We start from the raw sequence: 24,792 nt of genomic DNA on the forward strand, positions 1-24,792 counted from the left end.
AGTAGTAGGTATGCGATTTGGATTATTCTTTGTACTGAAAGTTCTCATTGGGATTCTTTGTTGTTCGCCATTTTGGAAGTGGAAGATCTTCCTTATTTGGCTCTTATAGTTTCGGTGCGAATCAACCCTCACCCTATTCAGTCCATTGTACTCCTTTGCTTCGAATCTTGCAAATCTAGAACACCATTTTTATTTGGAATATATCTATATCTATTTGTGTCATTTCATTATACTCTAGTGTCTCTTGTAAACTTTCTTGAATTGTCCATTCTTTCGGAGGCGTAGCATTAGTGCATCTGAAGATCAACTTTGTGCCACATTCCCCCCTTGCCGAACGCTCCAATCATTCTTGTACGACAACTCCACACTCATTGTACGACCTCTTGAGAGCAACCATACAGCCTTCAATCTTGCACCATACGACCTACCCAAGTTGCACATATCGTATAGACAAGTCTGTTTCCAAATTGACCACTGTACGACTTGTCTTCTCCTTTGCTGTACGAGCAGTAGGTGTCTGCTGTACGACCATTCAGCTGCTACCATACGACTCACACATCATCTGCTCCCATCCACCGTACATTCCTCCATCATAGACCATACGACTACTCGGTGCTTCTGTTGTTGGCTACCAGTTTGGGGTACAACGCTACAAACGAAACATTATAGTGGTATCAAAGCTAACCATCCAGCCAGCCTGTGGACAATGAATGAGAGTTTATAGCCGAAAGAGAAGAAGATCCCATTCAGTTGATAGAATGGTGGAACAAGAACCCACTGTTGTTGAACTCATGGTAATACTAAGAGATCTTTCGAGGAATCAGGCGCAGATCAATGATACTCAATGACTTATAAAAGAAACTCTGAGGAAATTGGCAGACAATAAAATATCCGGTGAACAAAATGGTCACAGTGCAGATTCAGTGTCGGGTTAGGCAAACCCTCATCCAGCACGCTCTCGACCTTCCATGTTGTTTTTCCCTCCACGGACAGAGGTACTACACAGAGGAAAGCAGTCAACCTTTGAGGAAGTTCAAGGACAGTTGGGAGAAGATTGCAAGAATGCAAATTTGGAGGAAGATATATCCTACAAAGATTACGCAGAACTGAGAATGAGATATTCCAGAGGTGGAAATCGAGAATATTTTAATGATGATCTCAGAAGAAAGTTGAGTAAGGTAAATTTGTCACCCTTTGACGGATTTGGGTCCATATCTGCTCAAGCATGGGTAATGAAGGTCTATACTTCCAACTTTCTCCAATGCTAGAAGAAAAAACAATCAAATTTGCAACACTACACTTGGAGGGAGTGGCGCATGAATGGTAGCATCATGGCACCATCACATTGGAGCATCACCAAATAAATATTTATGCGGAATTCACTGAAAGATTGATAGATCGATTTGATGGTAAAGATTCAGAACTTAATTTCAAAGAATTGACACAATTGAGGCAAACTGGATTGGTCGACTAGTACATCACAAAGTTTCAAAAACTCTTTGTTTTGGTCACACAAACATTTTCGAAAGGAGACGAATAGTGCTCTTCATGGACGGACTAACAGATCAGTGAGGGGTTGGGTAAAATTTTTCAATCTTGCCACCCTTTCGGAGGCTATAAAAAAGGTGTGGAGCATGGCATCATCATCGACATCATCCTCTCGAGGTTGCACTCCAAATTGCCAGTATTTCCAAATGACAAAGATAACAAACCTCTATTGAAGAAGCTTTCATTGGATGAAACTACCAGACAGGAGCTACGAAGGAAGAAAGTATGCTTCAATTGCAAGGGACTGTGGGATTCTGGGCACAAATACCTTGGTAAAGGAAAAATACACTATATTGAAGTCGTATTCGATGATGAGGATGATCAGGAGGATCTAGCCATAGAAGACAACCATCCCCACGAGGACACCAAAATGGCTAATCTGAACCGAATGGAGAGAATTGCAGCATTGGTATGGTGCAGAGGAACCATTGCCTTAGCTGGGAGTCCGAGATGTACGATATTTCGCATATGGGAAACCCTTTAAGGACAAAGGGTCATGGTGATGCTTGATAGCGAAGCCACTCTAAACTTCATAAACTCATCTTTGGTGAAACAAAGAGGTCTACCTATTGAGACACACATGAGATTCCAAGTCAAGGTCTTTGGAGGGACAATTTTGCCCTATATGCACCTTGTTCCCCAACTGAGTATTGCCATGGCTAACTACACTGTGACGAAGGATTTCTTTATAGTGGACCTAGATGATATGGAAGTTATTCTGAGCATACAATGGATGGAGACACTTGATGAATACAGTCAGAGTTTCAAAGAAATGAACTTCACTTTTGTTGTTGATGGGAAGAAGGTTGTTCTCTGTGGAATGGTCAATGAGGGACCAGAGGAAGTTTTGGCACTACGGATGAAAGCAATTTTTCGACATGATGACATTGCATGGGTTGCACATTGTTTTGTTTCAACAAAACCTTTAAAAGGACAACAGACCCCCCCACCAAGATGATGATCTTCAAAATATTTTGAGTACCTATGATAAAGTTTTTATAGACATTGCTTTTGACATACCCCCCCATCGCGGGTTTGAACATACCATCAAGTTGGAAGCTGGCGCCAAACTAGTTATCACCACGCCATACTGTCATCCCAAGAAATTCAAAGATGAGATCGAGAAGACGATTCAGGAGTTGCTCGAGAAAGGATGGATGCATCCCAGCTCTAGCCCTTTTGCATCATTAGTGGTTTTTGTAAAAAAGAAGGATGGGACAATGCACATGTGTGGACTACCATGCGCTGAATAAGAAGACAATAAAAAATAGATACCCTATTCCTAGGATTGATGAATTGTTGGATGAGTTGCATGGTGTGATTTATTTTTTAAAAATAGATCTTTGTTTTGGGTACCATCAGACCCGTACGTGGGAATAAGATGTGGAGAAGATTGCTTTCCGTTGTCACTATAGGCATTATGATTTCCTAGTCATGCCATTCGGATTAACGAATGCACCAACTACTTTTCAGTCTTGCATGAATTGCATCTTCAACAAACAATTGTGTAAGTACTTGCCGGTATTCTTTGATGATATCTTTATTTACAACAAAACTTGGGAAGAACACTTGAGACACTAAAATGAAGTCCTAGGGATCATGAAGGCCTAGTCCTTGTTCGCCAAGCAATCCATGTGTGAATTCAGAATGATAGAAATATTATACCTAGGGCACGTTGTCCGTAAATATGGATTACAGGTCCACCAAGAGAAGATTCAAGCTATCCTAGATTGGCCCCCTCCAAAATCGTTCTCTGAGTTGGGAGGGTTCTTAGGTCTGTGCAATTACTATTGGAGGTTTCTAAACGGTTTCTCTTAGCTCAACATGCCATTAACAAATCTAACGAAGAAAGGTTCCTTCCAGTGGAATGAAATAGCACAATGCACTTTTGATAAGTTAAAGGAAGCAATGAGCACTTGTCTAATTCTCGCCTTACCTAATTTCACACAACCATTCATTCTAGAGTGTGATGCATCCAGAGAGGGAATTGGCACAGTATTAATGCAAGATAGACACCCTATAGCTTATGAGAGTCGAAAGCTTACAAAAGCGGAATGTCTATATTCCATTTATGACAAAGAGATGTTGGCCATTGTGCATGCACTAGCCAAATATCAATAGTATTTGGTAGGTGCCAAGTTTGTCGTTCGTATCGATCATAATAGTTTGAGATATTTTTTGGAGCAACGGGATCTAAACGAGAGGCAAAAAAAATGGGTAAGTAAGATTCAAGCTTTTGATTTCGACATTGAATATGTGAAGGGGAAGAACAATGTGGTTGCAGATGCCCTGCCAAGAAAACCTGCCATCTATTTACTATCTAAGATCTCAGGTGATTGGAAAGCACACTTATTGGTGGAATATTCCAAAAACACATTTGCATGTAAGCTAATGGACGACGACACTTCGGATGATCGATACAAGGTGGTCAATGACATCGTTTACTATAAGGATCGGATATACTTGGTGCTTGAATCCAAACTGTAGTAGAAAATCTTGAAGGAAATATGACTCACCCTTGGCCGGACACCTAGGGTTTCTCAAAACCTATAGACAACTCAGGGAGAGGTTTTCATGGAAGGGACTTAAAGGAGATGTATTGCAGTATGTACGGGAATGTGCAGTCTATCAACAAAACAAATCGAACACACTTTACCTGTCAGGACTTCATCATTGGACTCCCTAAAGTAATGGGAAGGATTGTATCTTTGTGGTGATGGACAGACTGACGATGTATGCACACTTCTTCGCCATCCCCTCAGACTTTCAAGCTGTGGAGGTGGTAGACTTATTTTTCAGGGAAGTTTTCATCTACATGGGTTGCCTCGAAACATTGTTAGTGACAGAGATGGACGATTTATTAGTATTTTTTAGACAAAAGTGTTTCGCTTGGCAAGAACAGAATTGTCGTCAAGTACTAGTTACTACCCAGATAGATGAACAGAGGAAGATTGTGAACAAGTGGCTAGAGGGCTACCTCCGGAACTACGTTTCGACACAACTACGAGCATGGGTCAAAGGGATGCATTTGGGAGAACATTGTTACAATACCAGTTATCACATGTCCATTGGGATGACCCTGTTCAAAACACTATATGGATATGAACCCCTTTCATTTATCGACATGGTGTTGGGTGATAGTTGCACACCAAGGGCAAGGGATTGGCTTCAGGAAGGAGAAGACATTCTGAGATTCTTGAAGGAGAACTTACAAAGGGCACAAAATCAACAAAAGATGTATGTCGACAAATGCCGAATTAGAGAAGTTTCGAAGTAGGAGACTTGGTCTATCTTAGACTTCAGCCATACAGGCAATCCTCATTGAAGGCAAAAGGAAAAGAAAAATTGAAGCTGTGTTTTTATGGTCCCTATTGTGTAGCTCTCCACTCGCCGCATCGGTTAAGTTGCCTACGAACTGAAACTTCCAGAAGGGAGCCACATCCATAACATCTTCCATGTCTCTTGCTTGAAGAAAGCCGTGGAGCAAAACATCACAGTAACTATAGATCTTCCAGTCCTCAATGAAGAAGGGAAGCTCGTCTTGGAACCAACCGAGATCATCGATGTACGTGAGAAGACTGCGGAATCGTACCCTAAGGGAATACTTGGTACGTTGGAAACACTTGCAGTTGGACGACGCGACTTGGGAAGGTGAATACATTCTGCAGCATTCGGCATTGCATTTGCTTGAGGACAAGCAAATTTTGGGACGAAAAAACAATAATGTTCCCGTCATAAAAGTAATTAATTAATCAAACCTTTGTTCATGGGACGATTGCTTTAGTATGTCTCGATTTCCGTAGGCTTGGCGGTCGGCTATATTTGTAAACCATTGGGAAGTTCCTCCGAAGGGTATTTAAGCACAACACGTAGGTAGTAGTAGGTATGCAATTTGGATTATTCTTTGTACTACGAATTCCCATTGGGATTCTTTGTTATTCACCATTTCATAGGTGGAAGATCTTCCCTACTTGGCTCTTACGGTTTCAGTGGGAATTAACCTGCACCCTATTTCATCCATTGTACTCCTTTGCTTCGGATCTGGCAAATCCGGAACACCATTTTTATCTAGAATATATCTATATTTATTTGTGTTACTTCATTATACTCTAGTGTCTCTTGTATACTTTCTTGAATTGTCCATTCTTTTGGAGGCATAGCATTAGTGCATCTGAAGATCAACTCTGTGCCACATTCTTCTCTTGTCGAACGCTCTAATCATTCTTGTACGACAACTCCATCCTCATTGTACGACCTCCCAAGAAGAATTGTATGACCTACCCAAGCCGTAGATACTGTACGAACAAGTCTATCCCCAAATTGACTACCGTACGACCAATAGGTTTCTACCGTACAACCATTCAGCTGCTACCTATGGCTCACACATCATTTGCTCACATCCACCCTACATTCCTTCATCATAGACTGTACAACCCCATATCTACCTTCTTGTACGACCAATTTTCAATTGCTACTGTACGACCACTTGGTGCTTTTGTTACTAGTTACTAGTTTGGGGTACAACGCTACAAATGGAACATTAAAAATAATATAAAAGATATCATATATATAGTATGAAAAATAATTAATTCATAACATTGAAATAATATAAAACATATCATACCTGCGAGTCCGGTCCATTTTACCTTTGCTGATGATCGTACCCATTAGCAGTCTTTCTTTATTTCTAACTCATGCTTCTTCCCCTTTTTAAAATTGGAATATATAATATATCGTACCTATGAGTTGGGTCTACTTTACCTTTGAAAGGTTACTTTGCCATTTTAATGCATATAAATTATAAGTTACAGTGATGGCCTGGTCTCCCTTTTGGTAGGGTCTATGTGAGAGTACACATAGCGAGTTATTGATATAATGGTTATTCTTTTTATTTTGGACTTCAATGGCTTATAGAAATGATGGGTCGAGATTCTTCCTTTTAATATCTTTCTTTAGAATTCTTTTCTCTATCTTTTTCGCTTCTATTATATTTTAAGACTATTAAAGTCATTAATGTTATCGGCAACCTCAAACATATATTATTGTTTGGCATCTTGGCCCAATGTTATATATACTTGGTGTGATCAAATTTGATTGCGAGACCTTTGAAGAACATTAGGAGATAAAATACAATTACTTCATTGCCTTGACGACGATTTTTAAACTATACATTAAATTCCCTTAGCTGGACTCTACCAAATATTATAATCTTTCTTGGAGAGGCAGTTGACAAACATGGGCTCATAGAATTACAGAAAATCCTCACGTCCTCACTCCATAAGACTTCACAATTACTTGACGTTTCCCATTCTCGCGCCAGAGTATTAGGCCTTGGTAAGATGTTATTTCCTTTACTTGTACTTCTACCTTGATTTCATGCACACCAAATATGACTTGGTGAAAGAGAGAAAGCACATTGTTGGGAAATACAAGGATTTGCTCAAGCATTTGGCGGCTTTATACAAGATGATTAGGCTTTTTGTGGACTGCGGTCCTTTGTCAAGAGCTCACATCTATGTATAAACAATACAATATGTTTCAAATATATATCTCTTTCTAACATTCTCTATATACCCAAATCCTTGTCTAACTAGTAAATTTAATTTATAGATTAACAAATATGAAATGATGTTCAAACAAACTATTATTATGAAATATTTTCACACTAGACATTAATATTGTTAAACATTAATATTTAATATAATTGTTGAACAATATTCTTAATGCATTATTATTAGTTTAGGAAAACATATTAGTTTAGGGAGCATATTAATGGAAGGGGCCCACCGAATGATGCTGCCCAATGGTAGAACCACACCATCATATAAGTAAGTCAATAATGCCATGTCGAAGGGATATATACAGAGCAAACAAAGAAAGAAAACAGGATCAGACAAGAAGGGCACTGCAAATTAAAAAGATCAATCAACCATCGAAGGCCCTCCTCATATCGTAGGGAGATATATGCAAAAATCCACATACACTCCAGGGCATTGGACATCAGAGACAACTTACATTTCACCGAGGATGACAAAGACAAGCGAGGGAAATCTATTATTGCTCTTAGGTCAGACAATGGGGGACAATTTTGCTTTAATGAATTCTCTAGCTTTTGTAGTACTCATGGCATTAAACGCTAGTTAACCACACCACAAACACCACAACAAAACAATGTAGTTGAATGTCAAAACAGAACAATCACTAAGATGGCTCTATTCGTGCTCGAAACACAGACATGTTCCAAAGAAGTTCAAGGCAAAAACAGTTAGCACTGCAATTTATCTTTTGAACCAGTCACCTATAGTTGCAGTCAAAGATAAGACTCCGGAAGAGCCTTGGTTAGGTCGGAAGCCCATAATCAATCACCTGAAAGTTTTTGGCTCCCTTGCTTTTGTTTGGATCGTTGATGTGTCACGTACCAAGTTGGATGCCAAGAGTCAGAAACTCATGCTTGTTGGATACAATAGTCTTCACAAAGCCTACCGCTTGATTGACATTGAGATATCTCGTCTCTTGTATAGTCGTGATGTAGTCTTTAATGAGCAACGGGGACCATTCATGCTTGTTTCTCCTGTTCCTGATCAAATAGATCAGCCTATGAAGGCTCATGATTTGGGAGTTTGACTTCCATTAGGTCCACCTGATGGGAGGGCTCCATTAGTTCCTGCAACTCCAGTTATTCCAGTGATCCCTATATAGACACCTCTAGCTTCTATATCAGGATCACCCAAATTTCTAGATGCTTCACCTACATTTGATCCAGATTCCTCTGATGAGGAACTTGATCATAGAGCATCTCCTGATACTCATGTTGGTCATTCTCTTCTCCGGCTTAAGTGGTGGCCTAAGACACTTGTTTATCTTCGTGATGATGAGCTCATTGATGGGAGAATTGCTTGGAAAAAGAGCAAACCTACAAAGTCTATTAACATTTCTCTCATGGCCAACATTCACAGTGTGTACAGTGTGTTTGAGCCTCAAACATATTTTGAGGCTAAAGGAATTCTAGAGTGGGAACATGCCATGACATCTGAACACTAGAGCCTGTTGAAGAATAACACCTGGGTCCTTTTTGATTTTTCCCGAGGAAGAAACCCATTGGTTGCAAATGGGTTTACAAAATCAAATACAAATCTGATGGTACTTTGGATAAGTACAAATCTTATTTAGTTGCAAAAGGCTTTCCTCAATGTTAGGGCATTGATTATGAAGAGACCTTTGCTCCTAATGCAAAGATGATCACAATTAGATTAGATCTAGGCAACACAGTTTGGCTAGAAGGTCCATCAGATGGATGTCAAGAGTGCTTTCCTGAATGGTGACCTATGATTATGAAGAGACCTTTCCTCCTAATGCAAAGATGAGCACAATTAGATTAGTTCTAGCCATGGCAACACAATTTGGCTAGAAGGTCCATCAGATGGATGTCAAGAGTGCTTTCCTAAATGGTGACCTACAAGAAGAGGTCTACATGACGCAACCTCCTAGTTTCAAGGTTACCGCAAAGAACATCAGGTTCTCAGATTACTGAAAGCTCTCTATGGCTTGAAGTATGCCCCTCGGGCATGGTACATGAAAATTGATAAGTACCTTAGTGGTCAAGGCTTCTAGAGGAGTTCTTCAGACTCAAATTTGTACACCAAGAGTACTGACAGTGACATCATCTTTCTGGTTATTTATGTGGATGATTTGATCATCACTGGTAATTCGACATCTTAGATTCAGGGAATCAAACAAAATTTATGCCAATCTTTTGATATGACTGACCTTGGGTTCATACACTATTGCCTAGGTTTTGAGGTTTGGCAACAATCTTTTGGTATTTTCATCTCTTAGTCCAAATATTCTAGGGCTCTGTTAGACAAATTTCGTATGTAGGATTGCAAGCTTGCATCTACACCCATGGAGAAAGGTCTCAAATTATCCGCCAACTCTGATTGTCCTCCTGTTGACGATACTACATACAAACAACTAGTGGACAACCTCATCTACCTCTCCGCTTCTAGGCCTAATATTTGCTTCACAGTCTACTACATCTCACGCTTTATGATAACTCTCAAGGCTGATCATTGGATGGCAGCAAAGTGTGTGCTTCGTTATGTGAAGGGCACTTTAGATTATGGACTTCTTTACTCTCGGATTTATAATCCTAGATTCAGTGGGTTTACAAATGATATTGGGCAAGCTTTGTTGACAGTAAAAAGTCAACTTCTGGATATGTGTTCAGTTTGGAATTCGGTGCCATCACATGGACTAGTAAGAAGCAACAAGTAGTGTCTCTCTCCCCCATAGAGGTTGAATACAAGGGACAAGGTAGGTCGTGAAGTTGTTTGGCTTCGTTAGATGCTTGGGGATATGTAGATGTTACCAACAGGACCAATCACTTTGTTTGTTGATAACAAAGGCGTTATCAAATTAGCATGAAATGCAATCTTCCATGAACGGACCGAGCATGTGGATGTTCATTGTCACTACATATGCCGGTTGAAGACGGGACAATAGTCTTGCACTATGTTCCTACAACGGATCAGATTGTAGAGATTCTCACCAAGCCTCTTGGTCCTGATAAGTTTGTCAAATTCAAAGGACAACTTGGTATTATGGATAGATTAACCATTAAGGGAGGGTATTACGATAATAGATAGCTTCTATTATTAGTTAATGGTTATCTATTTGTAATCTATTCTAATATTAGAATGTTTCTAGTTTTATGTTAGCTTTCTTTAAGCCAAAATAGAATGTTTCTATTCTTTATGATTGTTTCCTAAGGAAACATCGTTCGATTCTTTTGTATATATTGACCTCTTGATCTTTGTTAATATCAAGCAAATATTTACCAATTACTTCGTAATAGTAGGTACTTCAATATACGTTTTGTAGCAACGAGGTGTATCTCCCATGGCTCACACATAAGCTGACTCAAAGCATTCACTACATAGCAAATGTTAGGTTGAGTGTTAATCAAGTACATTAGTGATCTTATAATTTGTTTATAAAGTGTAGCATCTGCAAATTTGGATTTTGTTGTTGCCTCTTTTAGCTCATGTAGGTTGGTTTCCTTGGGTGTGGACATCGGTCTACAATTTAACATCCCAAATCTTTTCAAAATATCAATAGTGTATTTTCCTTGATGCAGAAGAATACCATCAAGTTTCTTCCAGACTTCCAAACCTAGGAAGTAGTGTGAACTGCAAAATACTCAAGTCCATATCGAATTCTGAAGCCAAGTCCCTTTTACATTGAAGTTTGAACAATAAGGTGATTCTCATGCAATTAGAAGGTCATCCAATAGAGGATTAGTATTAACATATTAGCTTAAAAAAATTAAAGTAGAGATTTGGGTTCACATCATTCTTTGAAAAGCCAAGCCCCATAAGATAGTTGTTGATCCTTTCATACCAAGCTCAGGGAGACTGTTTAAATTTGTGTAGGGCTTTCTTCAATTTCTATACATGTAAGGCTGCATTATGAATCACGAGCCTTTTAGGTTGTTCTAAATAGACTTCTCCAATAGCTTTTTAAAAAATGCAGTTTTTGCATCTATTTGGTGTATCTTTTAGCCTTTAGTTGCTGCAATAGCTATGATTGCTCTAATAGAAGTATTTCTGGCAATAGGTGCAAATTTCTCATCGTAATCAATACCTTCCTTTTGAGAGAACCCTCTAGCAACAAAACATGCTTTGTGTTTCTCTATACTGCCATTTATAGCATGTTTGACTTTGAATAGCCATTTGGAGGAGACACCATATTTCTCTTTAGGCCTAGGTACTATATCCCATAAATCATTTTTCAAAATGGACTGATAATGTTTAGTCATGACCTTTCCATACTTGATGTTTGAGAGCTTCTGTTACACTAGTAGGTTTTGAGTTCATGATTTCACTCATTAAGGCCTCATAGCTTGAGAATTTGTTGGCTTCTTACCTTCTCTAAAAGTTCGTTTGGATGCTGCAAGGTTTTCAATTTCCTCAACAATGATTTGATTTTCCTCTTGACGCTCCCTCTGTTTCTCAGGATCAATTTGGTTTTCATTAGAAGTTTCATCTAGGTCCTCCCTTTGAATCTTAGGAGTAGAGTCTTCGTCCATGGTGTTTCGATTCTAGAATTTCTAACTCATTTGAACTATTTTCCCTTTTGAAGGTAATGTCTTCCCCAAAAATGACATCTTTGCTAAGTTCTATTTGTCTTTGTCTAGGCATGTAAATCTTGTAGGCTTTTGAGGATTCATTGTAGCCTACAAAAATTCCTTTCCTCCTTGAAGGTTCTAGTTTTGACATCTTCTCTTTGGACACATGTATATACACAGGATGGCCAAATATCCTTAGATGGCTTATGTTAGGTTTTAGACCAATAAAAGCCTCTTTAGGAGTTTTGATATCAAGGTTTGAATGGGGACATTTGTTTTGGATGTAAATTGCTATTCTAGATACTTTTGCCCAAAATGAGGTATCAAGGTTTTTGTCATACTTAATTGATTTTGCAAGCTCTACAATAGTTTTGCTTTTCCTCTTACCTACACCATTTTGTTGAGGATTATAGGGTATAGTGAACTACCTCGTAATCTCGACAGTAATAGAAAATTCTTTAAAGATTTTTGACGTCCATTCTTTCCAATTGTCATTCTTAGTGTTTTTTTGGAAGAGTTTTTTGTTAGGCCTTTGAATTCTTTGAACCTTTTAAGGATCTCTTCTAAATCTTTACACTTGAAGGAAGTAGATACATGTCTTTTTGGAGAAATCATCCACAAAAGTTACATAATATAGGGAACCTCCCACGGAAGGGATAGACATGGGTCCCACATAAGTTAGAGTGGACTAATTCAAATATATTTTTGGTTCTGCTCAAACTATTTTGAAAATATCCCTTAGTGTTTTCCCCTAAGGCACACCCTTTACAAGTCCCACTATGAGTTATATTTAGTTTGGGTAGTCCTGTTACCAATTTTTCTATGGAGGTTAGGGCGTGAAAGTGAATATGCCCTAAATCTTCGGTGCTAGATCTCATTGGAGGCAGAAGTTTCATGAATGAGTCCTTGTTTAGACTCAGTGCAGAGTTTGTATAGGTATCCTTGTCTTATACCTATTGTTTTAGCTTTCTTATAAGTAGAGTTCTTATAGTTACACCTTAAGCCTTTCTTTGATGATCTTTTTTTTCATCTTCTCATATACGGATCTGCATATGTAAGTCTGATATAAACTCTTGCTCTTCTCAAATGCACTCTACAACTTTTTAATATATCATTCCAAGGCTGGTGTCCCTTCCACTTTCTTAATTGCTCCTTAACTAATTCTAATTACTGTTCTTTATTTCTAATTCAGGTTGATTCCTGAATTCTTCTCGAATTCCAACCCAATCATTCCATATTTAATTTTCCAATTCCTTTCTCCCTCTATGCCCCCTTTCAATTATCTCTTCTTTTTAATATATTATGTCAAGGAAGTCGCAACTCTTCATTTCATGCCTCTAAGCCTTTCATTAAACTTAGTTAACTTGTAATTATATATTATTGTTATTTATTCTTTATGTTTTAATTTTATTAATTATTATCTGTCATGTAGTAAATAATAATATAATAAAAATAAAATGAATAAATAAATTATAATATAAGTTATAATTCGATTAACTGAATTAATTTATATACTAGTAAATATAATATAATATTATATAAATAAACAATATGATATTATATAATCATTGATAAAAATATGATATAATATAAATAAATGAGCACAAGAATACTATAGTTAAATATTAAATATAATATATTATTCACAAATAATGATATTATTGAAAATTAAAATAATTATAAATAACTAATAAAATGTCATGACTGTATTGTGATAATCAAATGAATAATAGATAAATAACTAATAAGATAACTTCAAATTTGAGAAATAGATGTAAGAGAATAAATGTGCAGGTGGACCGCTCCAGCATTAGGGATTAGAGCCTTAGAAACTAGATAATAAGATTGTAATAATTTATGAATTGCCAAAACATTGATGGTAAGATTGCAGTGACTAATCCATTAATTATTGGAAATAATGACATAGGAGTAAATTGAGAATAGACCCCTGATATTTACTAATAATTAGCAAATCAGAATTAATAACATTAGAATTCAATAGAGGTGTGATGAATAATTAGCAAATTTGAAGTAATATGCGACATCTCTTCACCACATGCCTCGTCAGTCCAAACACAGGAGATATAAAGATAGTCTCAAATCAATATGGTGGGGGGAGGGAACTTACAGACGCAACATTCAAGCTATGAGACAACAGCAAACGAATGGACAATACAGACATTCACAATGGAAGGACATTGACAACAAAAAACCTGGAGAAAGTAGATCAAAGAATAGAGATGCCATTCTCCATCCAACCATGGTAAAAGGTAACAAACTCCAGTCTACCAAATTGACAACTACAGAGGCAAATATTGGATGTACTAGCATTAAGCAGACACAGCACAAAATTATAATAGGTCGTGAAGTGCCAAGAATAGTGAGTCAAGGACTATAAGGTGACATTAATGAAGAGGAGGAGAATCTAATCTTTTACAGTCAGAGGCTACGTTGAAGGGAGATTGTAGAATCAAATACAATCAGCCTACTAGCACAGGAAATAGGAGTTGAGACGTCAGTTATAGAATCACATACAAACTAGGAACCAGCATCAAACATCCTGTGATAGAGATGGAGGGAGGAATTGCATTTGAATAAGACATATATCAGATAAAATAATTTCAATTATACCCAATGAATGCCTTTGGCCCTGTCAGCAGCTTGCTCAATTATTTTGATGAGAGTAAAATGAACGAGAGTAAAATGAGTCTTGTGTATGAAGAGGCCAATGGGTCAGCTAATGAACTGGCCAGAACAATAGCAGAGGGTGATGTAAGAATGGCACCGGAAGAATGACGAAAGGATAAAGAAACATTATTGAAGAGGCGACTCAAACTGTGCTGCGATGCAAACATTCATATCACAACATTTGATCCACTGGAAATTCTGGATACCAAATTATGGGAATTGACTTCCACCATCCATGCATAGTAATGCACAACATAAAAACTCTAGAATGTTGGGTACTGTGGACACTCTGATTTCAAAGAAATACTGAAAAATCACATCGAATGGAAGTCAATAAAAGAATCTCAGATCAAGATATGGAAATAAATATTCAGTAATAACCACTGATGAAGACTAGCAACAAACAAAGAATATAAACATGGAATTCATTAGAATCAAATACATATAAACAATTTCAGTAGAATTCAAAATTTTGAGATCATTACTTTTAAATAAGAAAATATATCAGACCAAATAAGACAAGGCCCATAGGACTGACATTTGAAAAATCGGTCTTGAACATCTGCAACCCATTACATTTCTTACATATCATCACATTCCAATCTATGTTATACATCATTGTTTTACAATTACAGTCCATATACATATTAAGTCTGCAGGTTGACATTAGTAAAGCATAGTAATCACCATCAATATACCAGCAGTGACAAACCATCTATTTGTTACGGAGTGCCTAAATAATTTTTTGCATCTGTCCTACTGAAATTCATTATAAGCTAGGTTTAATAGGAAAGATCCTCTTGCAATTATAGTGGTTAGATTAATGTCCCAATATTTCTAAGTAATCGGTCATTGGACATTACATTATCTATTATTAAATCCTATTTCAGAAAGAGGAAATTACATTGTGATTTTATTTGGTAACTTTTAAGACACTATTTATGGCAGAGGTGATACACACCATTTGTTATAGACATCCAAGCCAAAAATATTAACAAAATACACTACTTATTTTAACTTTATTGTTGGATGTTGGTCTTTCTTTTAGCAACCCTGATTAGCTATTGTAATATTACTTTTCGTGGATGTTTTCTTCTCATTTTTGCATATTAATATTTATTATATTCTTTTTTTTCTCAGTTTTTAGAGCATCTTCAATTGGAATTCTACCTTGATATGTGAAGCTAAACAGAGAAACTGCAGTCGGCCATATGTGGGAAATTTGTTAATAAATAAATATTAGTTAACCAAAACAAAATGATCTATCCCGGTTGTCAACAATATTTATGAGTTTGTTTCAACAATTGAATGCTCATGTTGTATGTAATTATAATCACTATATGCATGCTTTCAGCATAATAAGTTTGGAATGAATTTTGAACAGGATATTTAATTAAGCACTGATTCATTTGCAACAATTGAAAAGATAGGAATCAATTACAAACTTGTTTATTTCTGCCAAAGCTTTATAATTCTTGTGCAGATCATCACATTACATGCAAGCCGCGGTTTCCCTTTCTACAAGCCGAATTTCCACTTAAATATATTATTGCCACAGCTTCAAGAGGTCTGAAGAGAGTTATCATCTCAGTCTCCATTTGCAGACCTGGGCACCTCCAATGTATCATGATTGACTGAAGAACTCAATAGATGCTTGGGGTTGTATCCAAGCATTAACTTTCTATGGGTTGTGTACTGAAAAGAAGAAGGCCATTTATTCGATAAATTTCATTACAATGATTGATTTGAGTAGCTAAGATTCCCATAGAACTATCGTAAATAGCTTCCTATAAAGCATGTCAATTCCTTTATGAAGTTCGACTTTGGCATTTACTTAATAATATTTGCTTCATGTTGGTTTAATTGACTCCCATGTGAAGTTTGCCTAGGAAGGGTGAAGTCTTAATATAAGTGAATAATTAAGTGCCAAGAGTTAACAACTTTAGCTTTTTGCTCATAATTAAATGTTCAGATTATTCCCTCCTTATTCCTTTTATTTTCTAACCTCTGGGAGTAGGACAAGCGAGAAAATTCATTGGGATTAAATATCAAGGGGAAGGGAAAATTACAGAAACTTAGATTTGAAAAAAAAAGTTAGTCAGCTACTTGGCAAGTAAATTATGTTCTGTGATTGTGTTATTCATCCCATACACATACAAAATGAGCACATATGCAGTAGTCCTTAGTAAAGATTATTGATCATCAAAAACTGTTGGCTAACTAATGTTTATTTATTAACATATTCGGTATATCCAGCCGACTGCAGAAACCTAATTGTGAAACAACCAAATGACTATCCTGTATTTTTTGTCTATTTAAGTTCATGTTATATTTCTCAATCAATTTACATTATTAATTTAGTACAAAATGAATGTTTAGAGGATTTTCTATTGATAGTTCTTATTGAGTTTATTTCTGTAGAATTTTGAGCTGGGAATTGTTTATAACTATTTCAGACCCTTGTTTGAATGTTTTTGCCTGGACATTTAATGTTACCCAACCTCTATAAGTTAATCATGCCCATTTTTAATATTTCTGTTCAAATATCTTCCAACTTTGAGGTGGAGTTTCAAATAGGGATTCATTCAAAATTGTTTTTAATTTAGGCATTGGGGCACAAACAGCATTGAAGCTTGTACGTCAACATGGTTCCTTGGAGAAAATCTTAGAAAATTTGAATAAAGACAGGTATGGTTTTCTGCTTCATCATCTGCTTTGGTCTGTATGTAGTAGGTAGAAGTCTTGAAGGAAAATGTTGTATGGTGTAAACCTGAGTAAAAAGCACATCTAATGGTTCACAGGTCTAAAGATTTGTATCAATAATTGGAATTTTAGTAGGTAGTTATCAATATCTCTACCACAAATGGCAAGTTCAATTTGTGCTTAAGAATAATATTTTAAAATGTACCTCTTTGCTTAGTAGCCAATTGTTTTTCCAAACTTGAAACTAAAAATCAAAAATTGGTTTTCATTTATGGACTATGTTGATTTTTTTTTTTTTTCAATTGTCAGAACGCTAGGAACATTTCAATTTTGTTTTTAGATTCTTATTATGTGTACATTATGTTACCATTGGTTCTATTTTTAAAAGCATGAAAGGAGGATTAGAAACATTTGTGAGAGTAGGAGGGAAAACCCATAATTTAGTTTTTAAACAGATTCAAATATCCCTTTCCAAGTTTGCACATTACTTTTCCAATGCACCATACAAACTTCATTTACTTAATAGATTCCACACCAGCTCTGTTGCAGTTCTTATATAAAAATTCCATACTATCTTTTTTTTCTTAGTAAACGACCTAGGCCTTGATATTTTATTATATTTTGTAATAATTCATTTGACACCCTATTCAACTGTAGACACTGAGTGAAAAACAATGGGGAAAGAAAACCACAAGTGTAGCCTGAGACTTCCAAACCTGTTTCCATATTTACATGATTTGACTTTTAAGATTTGCCCAAAAATAAAGATAAACAACAATTAGGAAGAACAAAATGGATAGTGGAGACACACAAGATTATCTTAGGAAAACCCTTCCACTTGAAGGGAAAAACCCAACCACACAACAAAATATAACTTTTATTGATCAAGAAAATATTCAGTGTATAATGTCTTTCGCTTGATGCGATATATATATTAACTAATAGACTTCACATTACACCCGAAGGTCTCTTCAAATTCCAAATACGTAACTCTTTGTGTTTCCATATACATGCCTCAACGTATGTTGAATGACACATGTTTCTATATTTAATATTATCTCAATTATTTTCACAAATGTCCTCTTTAGTTAAAGGTGACCATGTTGACGATATTTCTAAAACTAGAGATAAAGATCTCCATCGCAACTACAAGCTTCAACATTGACCACCTTAATTAAGTGGTTATAATAGCAACTTCATGGCTACTTTACATGGCGCAAGGTAGGTAGGAGGAAGACCCATTTCCACTCTCTTCGAACACCTCGCCATGAGTACCCAAGGAAGCAAACATACAGATTTAGAAAGAGAGATCAACTTTATTCTTGAATTTGTACTGATTGATTAGACATCTTGCATGATAAAATATACATCCAACATGCCCAACTATAAGTCCTTCCAGGTTACAGCCAAAATAATGAGTTACAACATCAGAGCTCAAAGCTCCAATCTTGAAACTTTCTACTACTTCTCTATCTGCCAACCTACATTCCTACATCTCATCCAAGTTCTTATATAGCAAGCAAGACAACAAGTCGGCCTATCAGGCAACTCATTACAAAATAGGTCCTGCCTTGGAGGAGAAAACAAAAGCACTTGCAAACGACCAAAAGAGAATCTGTGCTCTTAAGGATAGATCCATACCTGATCCAAAAAGATGTTCCCCAACCGTGCAAGATGCCATGTCATGATAGGAAACTATGCAAAAAGAAACTCCACGATACACTGGATGAAACAAGTGGAGAAAGAGGTACAAAAATCCAAGCACAAAGAACATTAGATTCCATGCTCTTAGAATAAGGATCAACAATGGGTCCACATTAAGATGCCAACTATGCACAACATGGAACCATGAGCAACAAAGACTACTCCACAAACAACAAATTGGTACGAAAAACAAAGCAATATCTTTGGTTGATGTAAGATTGCTCATTGACCCAAGATGCTCCTGCATCAGACATTATGGGGTAAATAAAGAACTGGTGTCAACATTAGGAAACCTTGATCCTTTGACCTGAATCATAAATATCCAACTCAGCTTGTGTTATCCATGCACTGACTTCAACTGGTTTATCCTTCCACTGAACAAGGTACTCCATGTAGTCTTTTCCTTTGGTGCTCTTACTTGCTCTGGATTCCAAAACCTTCTCAATACTTTCAGTTTTCCTCTTGGGATAATATAGGTTATCTTTTGATTCCTCATCTGATTCAAAATACTCAAAAATGTCAGCAATATTGAATATTGGTGAAATATCCATGTCCCCTGGTAATTCAACTTCAAAAGCATTTCCATTGTCAAATTTCTTTAAGATCTTACAAGGACCAAACTTCTTCATCTTTAGCTTATTATAGGTACCAATTGGAAATTTGTTTATCTTCAAGTGAACCATAACTTCATCTCCAAACTCAAAATTTATGTCTTCTTCCTTAATCTGCCCTCTATTTATACTCTTGATTACTAGTCTCTAGATTCTTCTTTAGTTCTTCATGCAAGGTCTTCATGAAATCCACAAATTCCTCTCCTTCAACACTCCTCTTCATTTCAGGTTTCAATTCTCTCAACTCTGTCATGTACCCACTCTAGCTCAGTCTAACAAAGACATGTGAGTCAGCTTATTATGGGGTCTTGTAGGCTGACAGGGTTGGATAGAGACCCAGTATGGTTATTCAGTGTTGGGGACTTGGTTTTCTGGTGGGTATTGATCAGTTGGGTGACGTTCCTTGTTTTTAGGAGGCAGTTCCTACATTTATGGGGTTCATTCCTACTTTTTAGGAGGTATGATCATGCCCAGGGCTGGGTTTCCATGAGATGACCCTTTGGGTTCAGTTTCAGAGGGATAGGGCTTGTTTCCTACATTTTAGGAGCATCCCTAGATTTTAGGGATGAGACTGCCAGTGGATCCTTGATTTCCGACTTCAGTCACAGACAGGTGACAGGATGATTTTATGGTTTGTGATGTCAGTTGGGCAGTTTGTGGCTATTTGGGTTATATTTTTAATATTTCCTAAGTTAGTGTTTAATATTTAAATAAGGCTAAGTTAATAGCCATTTTGGAGTAATAAGGGAATTTTGGCCTCATTTGGATGCGTATCCCATGTTATGATAGCTCGTTGGAAAGGTCTTGAAATTCTCTAAATCTTCCTCTTTGGTCTCAAGGCAATTCGGTGAATGGATTTATTACTATGGTGGAAAAGGTCATTTTCTAGTGACATGGTCACTTTAAAATAAGATTTAATTCATTTTTTTATAACCAACGCCAATTGGGGGTCACTTTAGGGTTTGAATTGCTTTGCAAGGGGTTATAAGGAGATGGGCGCCATTTCTCATGATTATGCATATTTTTCAAACACTTCTTTTCAGATTTGCTGTGCTTGAGCGATTTGCATTCTGGGACGCAAACCCCAGGGTAATTGCTGGCTGGGACGTAACCCTTAGCAGCATTGGATATTGGTTTGTCAGTAGTTTCAACAGTATTCAGGAGGAAGGTAGACGCCACTTCAGCTTGGGCCTACAGTTTGTTTTGTTGGGCATGTTCTTTGGCGTATGAGAGGTGAATTCTAGCAGCCGTACACTGCCATTTCTTGCAGCCGTACTTGCAGCCGTACTCTGTCATTTGCAGCACTTGGATACATAGAAAAATCGGTTACTCAGCAGTAGATTCTTGCATCTTATCAGCCCGTTTTCATCAGCCAGTTGTGGCGTCATTGTTAAAAGAAATGTACTGGATCTTTTATTTGGCTCTATAATTCAGAGATCTGCCTGGTACGATTTGTATCAACTCTGACTTTACTGCATATTTGTTATTTATTTTTAGACTCTTTTCTTGCCATTTGCTACTTCTCATTTCTATGTGGAATAATCATCAAAAACACAAAAACAAACAAACTCTTCTGCATTTCCGTCTAGTTCTACAAGAAAACATTAATAAACAGGAAAAAACAAAAAAATAAAATAAATCTACAGCAGATTTGCAGCAGAGATCCATCAGGGATCTTTCAAACTCATTAGTTCCCTTAGAATGCATTCCATTTATTATCTCAAAAGGTGTCTTCTTGGTACTCCTGTTTACAAAATTATCGTATGCAAATTTTGCTTGTGCTAAGACCAAGTCCCAATTAGTAGGCTTCTCTCCAACCAAACATCTGAGCAAGTTACCCAAACTCCTATTCACAACTTCAGCTTGTCCATCTGTTTGCGGATAAAATATAGAACTAAACTTAGGCTGAGCATCCAACTTCTTCCAAAGTGCCCTCCAAAAGTAGCCAGTAAACTTAGTATCCCTATTTGATAGAATAGTCTTTGATAACCCATGCAAGCTTGCCACTTCCTTAAAGAATAATTCAGCCACACGTAATGTATCAGATGTTGCTTACAAGGAATGAAATGAGCCATTTTAAAACTTCTGTCAAGCAGAATCAGAATAGAATGATTACCTGTCTGAGTTCTTGGTAAGCCAACCACAAAATCCATATTGATGTCTTCCCAAGGTTTATTCCGAATAGGCATTGGTGAATACAAACCCAAATTTGACTAGTTCCTTTTGCTGTTTCACAAGTTCTGCAACTCTTAACCATCTACTGAACATTTTTTTATAGCTGAGGCCAGTAATATCTGTCAGAGATCATCTTCACCATTTAGTCAATTCCGAAATGTCCAACAAATCCACCACTAAGTTTCTCCTTCATGATGTTATCCCTCATAGATCCTGTAGGTATGCACAATTGAATTTCTTTGAACATGTCTACTTGAATGAAATAGTCAGTCCATTTATCTTGTTTACTCGTCATGCGATTCTCACAAGCCTTCCAAGGTTTAGCAAAATCATGATTAGTTTCCTACAAATGTTTCAAATCATCAAAACCATGTTCTTCAACTCTTTTTTTTCTCAACAAATTCCTTCTTCTGCTAAAAGCATCAACCACTTTATTTTAATATCCACTTTTATGTTTCAGCACAAACAAAAAGTTCTGCAAATACTCACCCACTTCATGTGTCTCTGATTTAACTTATTTTGACTCCCTGAATATTGTAAAGCTTTTGGTTAGTGTATAACATAAAATCCTTAGGCATCAAATAATGTCTCCATTTCTTTCAAGCTTGAACAATAGCATAGAATTCCTGATCATAAACCGAATACCTCTTCTTAGCATCATTTAACTTTTCACTAAAGAAAGCTACAAGTCCTCCTTGACGCAAAGCAACTCCAATGGCACTTCAACTAACATCACAATCAATTTGGAAAAACCTTAGTGAAATTTGACAAAGCAAGTGTAGGTAACTCTGCCACCTTTTGTTTCAATGTTTCAAAACTCTTATGTGTTCCATGTGTCCATTTGAAATCCTTTTTATACCCTCTCATAGTTTCTCTCATGTCATTACATACTGAACTTAAATTTTGGATGAACTTTCTATAGAAACTTGCCAATCAATGAAATGATCTAACTTTCCCAATCAAGAATAACTTCTACCTTTTCGAGATCCATCTTTAAACAATTAGCAAAAATCACAAAGCCAAGGTAGACAATCTCTTCCTTCTTGAATGAACATTTCTTCAAATTAACTTGCAACTTCTCTTCTTTCAATCTTTGCAACACTTGCCTAAAATACTTGAGGTGTTCTTCCTTAGTCTTGCTGAAAATCAAAATGTCATTACGATATACAATTAAGAAACTTTCCCAAGAATTTCTTTAAAGCCTCATTCAGTAGTCTCATGAAATTATTAGGTGCATTAGTCAAATCAAAAGGCATAATCAACTATTCATACAAACCTTCATTTCTCTTGAAAGTAGTTATCCATTCATCTCCTTCCCTTATTCTAATATGATGATACCCACTTTTCAAATCAATGTTTGTTTAATATCTTGCACCACTCAATCAATCCATTAGTATCATCCATTCTAGGCAATGAAATCTATACTTCACTGTTATCTTGTTTATGGCTCTAGAATCAGTGCACATTCTCGATTCTCCATTCTTTTTAGGTGCTCATACATTGGGTACAACACAAGGACTCAAGCTTTCTTTGATCAGACCTTTATCAAACAATTCTTGCACTTGTGTATTCAACTCTGCATTTTCAGCAGGTGTTCGCCTATGTGGTGCTTTATTAGGCAAACTAGCCCTAGGTATGAAATCCATACAATGACTAATACTTCTTATAGGAGGCTAGCCATTAGATACATTATCAGAAACAATCTCTTGAAATTCAGTCAACAAAGATTCAATCTCAGGTGCATGCTCAAGTTCACCTTGTTTCTCAGTCCTTTTAGGAACCAAAGCAAAACAAACATTTTGTTCCTTCACATCCTTAACAAACTGATTTCCTTCAACGAACCATACTCTTACTATGGTACAATGATTCTCATTAGGTTTCTTTACGAAAGGTAAGAATACTTGTTTCGTCCCATCAACCCAAATAGTATACTAATTCAATCTACCATCATACAAAGTTTGTCTATCATATTGCCAAGGTCTACCCAACAGAATATGGCAACAATCCATAGGCATAATATCACACAAAACCTCATTATAATAATTTCCAATCTTGAATTTAACCAGATATTGTTCACTTACCAATAACTTATGCTCATTCTAGATTCAAACAACACGATAAGGCTTAGAATGTGTCAATCTCTACAATTGTAATTTGTTAGCCAACTCTTTTGATGCCAAATTATCCAAACTACCACTGTAAATGATAACTCTGCAACATTTTCCTGCAATCTTACATCTAGTCTTGAATAAACTTTTCCTTAAAACAGATTCTTCATTAGTTTCCTCATTCCACAAGATTATTCTTATCATCAGGTTCTCACTATTCTTAGGCTTATTAGGTGATTCAACAAATTCTTCACAAGCTAAAACAATATTGTTGCTACCTCCAATCTTCTTGCCAGGATTAGTACATTCATAGTCTCTATGTCCTTCTCCACACTTGAAACAAGTGCCCTTAAAAACCAAGATCTCTCTTCTCTTTTACCATTATTCCCATTTCTAGAGTAACTAGTATAGCTACCTCTAGTGTAATTACCTCTCTTACCAACACATCTTTCCATTTTGTTTTACCCTTGTCTTGCATTGTATTGTCACATTTGCTACTTTCTACATAGGTTCTTCCTCCGCTTGTTTGAAATCTGCTACGTCTTCCTCTTTGTCTTTGATCATGTTTCTTTGCCAATAACTCCTCATCCTTTAGGGTGTATTGATATGCTTCTTTCCCACTATCCAACTTAACAAAGTTAATCTCATTCTGAATTAATGTCCTCAAACCATTCAAGCATCTAGCCACTTATAGCTACCTCTAGTGTAATTACCTCCCTTACCAGCAGGTTTCTCTTTCCATTTTCTTTTACCCTTGTCTTGCATTGTATTGTCACATCTGCTACTTTCTACATAGGTCTCGACTCTGCTTCTTTGAAATTTGCTACCTGTTCCCCTTTGTCTTTGATCATGTTTCTTTGCCAATAACTCCTCATCCTTTAGGGCGTACTGATATGCTTCTTTCACATTATCCAACTTAACAAAGTTAATCTCATCCGGAATTAATGTCTTCAAACCATTTAGGTATCTAACCACTTTCTCAACCTCGTCATCCACATGTCTAGATTTGATGTCTAATTTGTAAAATTCCTTAGTATATTCTTTCACAATCATATCTTTTTTCCTTAAATTTTGCATTCTCCTCAACAGATTAACATGGTAATCTACAGGAAGGAACTTTTTTCATTTT

At 36.6% G+C, this 24,792-nt stretch overlaps 1 protein-coding gene across 1 annotated transcript in view; it reads left to right on the forward strand.

Moving 5' to 3' along the window:
- LOC149541995 (5'-3' exonuclease family protein) overlaps window positions 1-24,792 on the forward strand; it is a 93,906-nt gene that overhangs the window by 63,125 nt on the left and 5,989 nt on the right. Inside the window, exon 12 of the mRNA XM_089797044.1 lies at window positions 16,969-17,050. Within this exon, the coding sequence (XP_089653170.1) occupies window positions 16,969-17,050 (82 nt within the window). The remainder of the gene's footprint in view (window positions 1-16,968; window positions 17,051-24,792) is intronic.

Source organism: Cupressus sempervirens, chromosome 8, assembly GCF_028749045.1.
Source record: "Cupressus sempervirens isolate cs-2001-9-10 chromosome 8, ASM2874904v1, whole genome shotgun sequence".
NCBI classification, from domain to species: Eukaryota; Viridiplantae; Streptophyta; class Pinopsida; order Cupressales; family Cupressaceae; genus Cupressus; species Cupressus sempervirens.